Source organism: Chenopodium album, chromosome 17 (genome assembly GCF_948465745.1).
Source record: "Chenopodium album chromosome 17, dcCheAlbu1.1, whole genome shotgun sequence".
NCBI lineage: Eukaryota > Viridiplantae > Streptophyta > Magnoliopsida > Caryophyllales > Amaranthaceae > Chenopodium > Chenopodium album.
In genome coordinates this window covers 49,958,516-49,966,280 of record NC_137850.1, presented here as the reverse complement: position 1 = coordinate 49,966,280, position 7,765 = coordinate 49,958,516, and the positions used below count along the sequence as shown (strand labels likewise).

The 7,765-nt window shown below is 36.3% G+C and overlaps 1 protein-coding gene across 1 annotated transcript; it reads left to right on the top strand.

Annotated features, from left to right (window-relative positions):
• The first annotated feature begins 2,370 nt into the window (after positions 1-2,370).
• On the top strand, positions 2,371-7,754 carry LOC145590095 (putative galacturonosyltransferase 3). The gene is made up of 9 exons (XM_081646837.1): positions 2,371-2,710; positions 4,240-4,277; positions 4,386-4,446; positions 4,526-4,582; positions 4,655-4,789; positions 5,033-5,170; positions 5,243-5,577; positions 5,661-6,609; positions 7,214-7,754. The coding sequence occupies exons 1-9, from the start codon at positions 2,648-2,650 to the stop codon at positions 7,487-7,489; spliced, it is 2,052 nt and encodes a 683-aa protein (XP_081502963.1). The 5' UTR covers positions 2,371-2,647; the 3' UTR covers positions 7,490-7,754.
• The last annotated feature ends 11 nt before the right edge of the window (positions 7,755-7,765 follow it).

Genomic DNA, 7,765 nt, shown 5'->3' with positions numbered 1-7,765 from the left:
TATTATTATCATCCATCATTCATTCTTTCTACAAAATATTTTAATTCTTTTTGTGAGACGAAAAAGTCAAAGAACAAGACAGTGTAATATTTGTGGTTTTAAGTTGCTTTCAATGTTAAAGATTTATGCTTTGACCAAGTTTATACTTAGCATTAGTATAGTGCATTATCTGTACTGTCAAATTAAGATTCAACATAGCAACTTCAATCACCATCTTGGGCATCTTCTACATCAATTATTTATTTATTTTAAAAACTATGTATATTCAATTTTATATTTAGAGCTTAAAAGTTATCAGCTTAAAATAGGAAATTTTGATTTTTAACACCTTCAAATAACGACTTTGTTGAATTTATCACCTCCAAAAAAAAACATTTACTTTACCACCTCATAAAAAAATTTAACATCAGTTTTACCACCAATCACCTCCAACTAACGGATTCCGTCCAAAAATCCGTTAGTGGGGCCTACCTTGCACACGTGTCGCCATATTATTGGGTAAGTTTTAAAAAAATTTAAAAAATACCCATCAAGCAACCGGTGGTTGCTGCCACTGTCGGGACCCCCACCGCCGGACCGGCTACGACCAGCCCCACCACCTAACCGTTACGACCAGCCCCCACCACCTAACCGCTACCAGCCACCGTCGGGACCCACAGCCACCACACCGATTTCGACCTCAAAACCCTAGCCACCACCTAACAACTACGACCAACCCCACCACCTAACCGCTACCACCGCACCGCACACCACAGCCGCACCGATTTCGACCCCCTTTCCACCAATTTTCGACCTTAAAACCCTAGCCACCACCTAACCGCTACCACCGCACCGCACACCACAGCCGCACCGATTTCTACCCCTTTTCACCAATTTTCGACCTCAAAACCCTAGCCACCACCTAACAACTACGACCAACCCCACCACCATCCAAACCCAGACCAGAAACCACCGCCAGCCAGACGCGAAACCACCGCGACCCGAGACCACCACCACCCAGACGCGAAACCACCGCAATCCACCCCAGCCAACCTAACCCCAAAACCAACCTAACCTCAGACCAGGAACCACGCCACCCAGACGCGACACCATCGCGACCCGAAACCACCACCACCCAGGCGCGAAACCCACACGAAATTCCGATCAACCGAGGTAGTTGATTTCGTTGCTGGTTGGTTGACATGGAAGATCGGGGAAGATGAAGACGAAACGTCAAAAATGTGGGCCCTACTAACGGATTCATGGACGGAATCCGGTAGTTGGTGGTAAAATTAAATTTTTGGAAATTTTGGTGGTGGTAAAGTAAATCTTTTTTTTTTTTTGGAGGTGGTAAATTCAATTAAGTGGTTATTTGAAGGTGGTAAAAGTCAAAATTTCCGCATAATATAGACTCAAATTAGGATGGACATGTAAATACTTAAGGAAGAAGGAACTAGTGAAAGTTTTTGTTGGAAGTTGAACAATCTCTTAATTTATTATTGCAAAGCTATACAAAAATATTTTGGATGGAGTCAAGATTGGGTATAATTGCTGTCAAATTAAGCATACAATTGGTTAGAAATTGAGTCTAATACTCTAATTGGTTCGGTTCATATCATATAATGGTTTATACATATATAATCAGCATTCATGCGGATTGAATGAGTGAAGTATTGTTTTATTAGATCGTGCACATTGATTTTTTTTTGGATTGTTGCCATATCAGAGTTAATTTTTAAAATCCGAGAAATTTTAAAGAAGCAAGTTAACAAATTTAGCCCCATCACAAAGGCTAATAGGATTAAATTAGGGCTTGTGAAATAGAGTTAACAAACCCTTTCTAGGCTACTAATTATAATTATCGTTCAATATAAGTAAGCTAAGATCCATAATGGATTATTTGAAACAAATTGAACCGTGCAAGAATCGATCACTTGGAGGTGATGTCACTCGATGAAGTTAGCTTGAAAAAAAAAAAAAAATTTGTTTACATTCATTGAGTAATATCTTATAAAAACTTCATAAAGAACTAATTTATATTTTGATTAGCTTTCATTTCGAATAATCTCAATAACATTATTCTCATTAAATCTACTTGTTACGTTGGGATATAAATGTGTTCTAATCTCAAAATGATATACGGAGTACCACTTAAGATTTGCATTATCACATACAAATGATACAATGTTTATCACTATGGTTTCGCTCATTTTGGTCATATTCAAGTCCTTTTCATATTTTCATTATTATATATCATACGAAACACTTTGTATTAAATTCAAGCCGGGCCGAAAATCAAATTATCCACTCCTAGCTCCGAACACATTCCAGATTTGGATGGAATAACTCAAATCGGAGATACCATCCAAAAGGGTCAAACTCATACTCATTTGCACTCAAAAGAAAAGTTATTGCAGGTGAAATAAAGTGGGAACAAAAAAACAAGCACGAACTATGTGCTGCAACTAAAATTCTAAAAAGATATTGAAAAACTAATCAAAATCAAAATTCTCTCACTTAGAACTCACTCTCCAACAGTTGTTTTCCATCGTCTGGAAAATTAAATAATTCCCAGAAATTTGTAGTTTAATTACTTCATCTTCTTCGTTGCAATTACTATGAACTGATTTTCTCTCTCCTTGATCTCAACGGTTTCTCTCTCCTAGCCATGTTTCCTCGTCGACGAAGAATCTCCACTTCTATTATCGCCATTGCTATAATCATCACTCTGGTAATTGTTGATTTTTTTTTTTTTTTTATTCGATTTACTTATAATTTTGTTGAGTTCTTGATTTTTATGTTCATATTTGTGATTGTGATTGATTTGACGTTTTTGTGACTGGTAATTTGTTGTTAATTTAGGGCGTTTCTTATTTGTAGCAGTTTTTGATGCAATCTTTCGATTGAAATTGAAATTTCTATAAATTTTTGGTTGCAAATTATGATTATTGATTGAAATGCATTTCTTTTGATAAGATTGCACAATAACCTTATTAGGATTTTTTTTATGTTTATTTTTCAATTTCTGCAGTTTATTATACGAAATGCATGATTTAGATTAGTTCAGTTTACCTATGATTAAGCTGTGTTATAAGGAAATTTGCTGCTGAGAACTTGTTTTCGTGTGAGTTGCAATTTTCATCAATGGATCTTCTTGTTACTTAGCATATAGATGCACAACCCAACCAATGTTACTCAGATGTTGATAATGAGTATTGGATGTGAGGATACTTGTCAAAATAAACACGGGCGGGGTACCATTTTGCCTAAACATGTTCTTGATATTAAGACTCTTGCTAGTTTATTTCAAGTTGCAAACATATATTTACTGATTTCATTTGATCTCAAGTCTATTTCTGAGTACATATCATAACAAATTTGACTTTGGGTTTGAATGAAGTGTTTTTTTGTTTGCTTATTGTTGTGAATTAAAAGCTTCTTTGTAAACCCCAAAGAACAAAGACATAATCAAATCATATTGGTGTTAATAGCTCTATATCACCGAGAGTCGAGACTTGAGAGCCATTTGACTTAAATCTAAGATGTGATGTGCATGGTGCGTAGAAGCTCGAAAAGCTCTCAAATTCATGGTGTCAGCTTGGAGGTGTGTGCATCTTAGACTTTTGGAGCAAAGGTTTACAAGAATTCTTATGAATCATTTTCACAACATGTATCCTACTTAGAATTGTATAATCAAGATTTTTTTTTATTTTTTTATTTTTTAATTTCAATGAATGAGACAATGAGTTAAAAATAGTTTTTGAAACCACAAGGAAAAAGGGGAACTTGAGGAAGGGATATTGCTATAAATCTTTCTTGGAACAATATTGTGTGTATAAGGTATGTTGTTGGTATCTTAAGTGTAAACCACTCTCTATAACTCCATTACACGTAGGTCGTAGGGGCATATGCTGGCCTCATTGCCTCAAGCAACTTTGGCTCTGAAAGGACACATAGGCACAACTGTGAGCGTACATGAAGCATCCTGTCCTTAACTTGTTTACATTTGTTCTATTCTTGTCTATTTTTCTGATTTCACTTGTGCTCCTTGAAGAATCACTCTGCTAATTTATAGGCATGTCTTATATGCAATGTACTTTGTGCCTGCCTTGCTGATTGCACCTTGGCTTTAAACTCTGTGTGCCTCGAAATGCATTGAGCTTTCTAAAAGAAAGTTCTGTAATATGTGAAACCTTACTAAGATGCATTTTATCTTCTTTTGTTGATTGTCTACTAATATAATGTCTTTCAATAATGCAGGTTGTATACAGTAGTACACTCATCAAAGCTCAGTTACTGTAAGTTGGTTACATTTATGTCATATTTGGTTAGTCTTATTATTTTTAATATTTATTTTTTTCATTGGCATCTCATATTTTCTTAATATATGTAAACTATTATTTCAGTCAAAGAGATCGCAGAGGGTACCCTATTCTTTATGATTGTGAACAATGTAACAGAAAAAAGGTTCTGTTTCCATCTTTTTCATCATTTTAAGTTTGTATCTTTTTTGTACATGATCTTACTGTTAATGGTAACAGTGCAGGACCAGGCAACTCCATCATATGCTTCCCCTGATAAATCTGGGAATCTAGATGTTAAGGTATCTACTAGAGCTGGTCCTAGCTAGTCAAACATAAATAGGGAAATACTTATTTTTATTTTTCTATTGCAGGATATTGACATAATGGTGACATACAGTGATGCCTCTGGAGCTGTTAGGGTTGGTTCAGTAAAAGCAAAAGATCTATCTTCTTCCTGGGTTTGGAAAACTCCTAGTCACCATGATGACAATGTGAAAAATCTTGAGGTACTTATTCTGAATAGAGAATGAAAAGGTTTTGAGAGCCAGTTGATATATGCTGTTTGATCTGTTCCTGAAACTTAATAACTGTAACTGTCAGGAGATGTAAAGTTCCTGTAGTTATTCTGCTAAAATAATAACTTTATTTTTTCCTGGGTTGTGTTGTTCATTATAGCTGTTACAGACATTAGAGCTATTTCTTTGCAAATGTAAACTGATTGGCAATGTTTACCATTGTTGCCTTTCCAGAAATCAAAGGATTTATCTCAGCCTATCACAAAGTATGAAGACAGTATTGAGCATCCTGTTGAGACAAAGCAAAGTACAGAAAGCACTGTCATCAACACAAAAAAATATCCAGATGATCCAATTAAGCGTCACCGCCAGGTTCATTTACTGCTTCCATTTTAGAATTTACTTTTTCTCACATGCTTGGCCATTTATACTTATTGCTTGCAGATATTACGGCTTAAAAGGAGGGAGCTCCGTACAGCTGAACTTACGAAGCAAGACAAAGAAATGGATGCAGAGATGGAGAAAGCAGCCATTGAACGTGCTGAGGGGCTGGATACTACTTTCATTGGAAAGTATAGCATTTGGAGACGCGATTATGATAATTCCAATTCTGATTCTACTTTGAAGCTTATGCGTGATCAAATCATTATGGCAAAAGCATATGCTACCATTGCGAAGGCTAAGAATGAGAGTAGTCTTTACAATTCCTTGATGAACTGCACCAAAGATAGCCTGAGTGCCATCGGTGAAGCAAAGTCTGATGCTGATCTTCAGCCAAGGTAATGCTTTTATTTTTTTGGCATACTTATCACATGTTTAATAGTCACTATTCTTTTTCTCATGTAGCAGCTGTTTCTTGCAGTGCCCTGGATCAAGCAAAGGCAATGGGGGGGATTCTCGCATCAGCAAAAGAGAAATTGCATGATTGTGCCGTTTTGGCTAGGAAGCTAAGAGCCATGATTCAAGTAACTGAAGATAATGTCAATGCTCTGAAGAAGGAGAGTGCATTCTTGATTCAGCTAGCTGCAAAGACGATACCAAAACCTATACATTGCCTTTCTCAACTGCTTACTGCTAATTATTTCATTTCTGGCCGTGCAAACAAAGGTGCTAACATGAAAGATAAGCTCGAGGACCCATCACTTTACCATTATGCCATTTTTTCAGATAATGTACTTGCTGCAGCAGTAGTAGTGAATTCTACTATTGTGCATGCTAATGAGCCGGAAAAGCATGTTTTCCACATTGTGACGGACAAGTTGAAGGTTTCAGCCATGAAAATGTGGTTTCTTGATAATCCTCCCTCTAGTGCTTCTGTAGAAGTCTTGAACATTGATGATTTTACATGGTTAAATTCTTCTTATTGCCCTGTGCTTCGGCAACTTGAATCTGCTCGAATGAAGGAGTTTTACTTTAAGGTCAATAATAACCCGTCATCTCTTTCAACTGGCACAGACCAACTGAAGTATAGGAACCCGAAATATCTGTCAATGTTGAACCATCTTCGTTTCTATCTTCCAGAAGTATATCCTAAGCTGAATAAAATCTTGTTTTTAGATGATGACATTGTTGTTCAAAAGGACTTGACTCCACTTTGGTCTGTTGATATGAAAGGAATGGTGAATGGTGCTGTTGAGACATGTAAGGAGAGCTTTCATAGGTTTGACAAGTATCTTAACTTCTCTAATCCCTTGATCTCTGAAAATTTTGACCCCAATGCTTGTGGCTGGGCATATGGAATGAACATGTTTGACCTGAAGGAGTGGAGGAAGCGAAACATTACTGGAATATATCATTACTGGCAAGAACTGGTAAGGAATACTTTATTTCATTGTCCCATTCTATCTTTTTTCCCTCTTAGAAAATCTATTACTTCTCACTTTCTATCTTAGTTTCAACCAAAATCGGGCTTAAATTAGAGAGTAGCCTGGTCCATGTTGCTATAAATTGATTGCAGATATTTTGTGCTGATTTCTACTCGGAGCTTTCGGTAGTCTATTTTGTGTGAATTTCTAAGGGCATTGATTATTAATTTGGAGGTCAAGTCTCCGTGATTTCTTGGGTCAGTGGAGGGAGCTGCTTACTTGTTTTCACATAAAACTCTACCCTGTGTTTGACTTCGGACTGTCTTTTTTCGATATTGTTTTTAAGAGGAAATAAAGAAGATCTCAATCTGGTCATGCTTTAGTATCTTTGATTTATCAAAACCAATGTTAAAACTAACTGCAATTTGTAGCTTTTCTTTTGTGTGTTTTTGATGGTTCTCCTTTTATTTTCAACTGGAGGTTGTATAATTAGGAGATTTTCATCTCCTTTGTTGTTGTAAATTGGAGTAATAGAGAGGCCAAGTGTGCTAAAGCTATGTTGTGAACATTATCTGTTGAATTTCTGATCTATTGGCTACTTGCTTTGCAGAATGAGGACAGAACTCTGTGGAAGCTGGGCTCATTGCCGCCTGGACTAATAACTTTCTACAATCTGACCTATCCACTAGATCGAAGCTGGCATGTATTGGGACTTGGATATGACCCTGCACTCAATCAGACTGCAATAGGGAATGCCGCGGTTGTTCATTACAATGGAAATTACAAACCGTGGTTAGATCTTGCCATCGCCAAATACAAGTCATATTGGTCCAGATATGTGATGTATGATAGTCCCTACCTTCGACACTGCAAATTCACGGAATAGTCTCAACTCTCAATACATAGCAGCAGAGTCTATTAGGAGAATACAAAATGATCTTTTTTTTTTGCCCAATTTTTTCCCCTCTTTGGAAATTCTTTGATTACATAGATGATAGATCCCATCGTCGACCTCACTTTGTAACATCTTCTGTAAAAGCAATTTACCTATAGGTTTATATTTTTTCTATTTGTATAGCTTCATTTGCTCGACAAATAAAAGCTAATGAAAAAAAAAAATAAAATAAAAAAAATAAAATTCATTTTTTACATTGCTGATTTG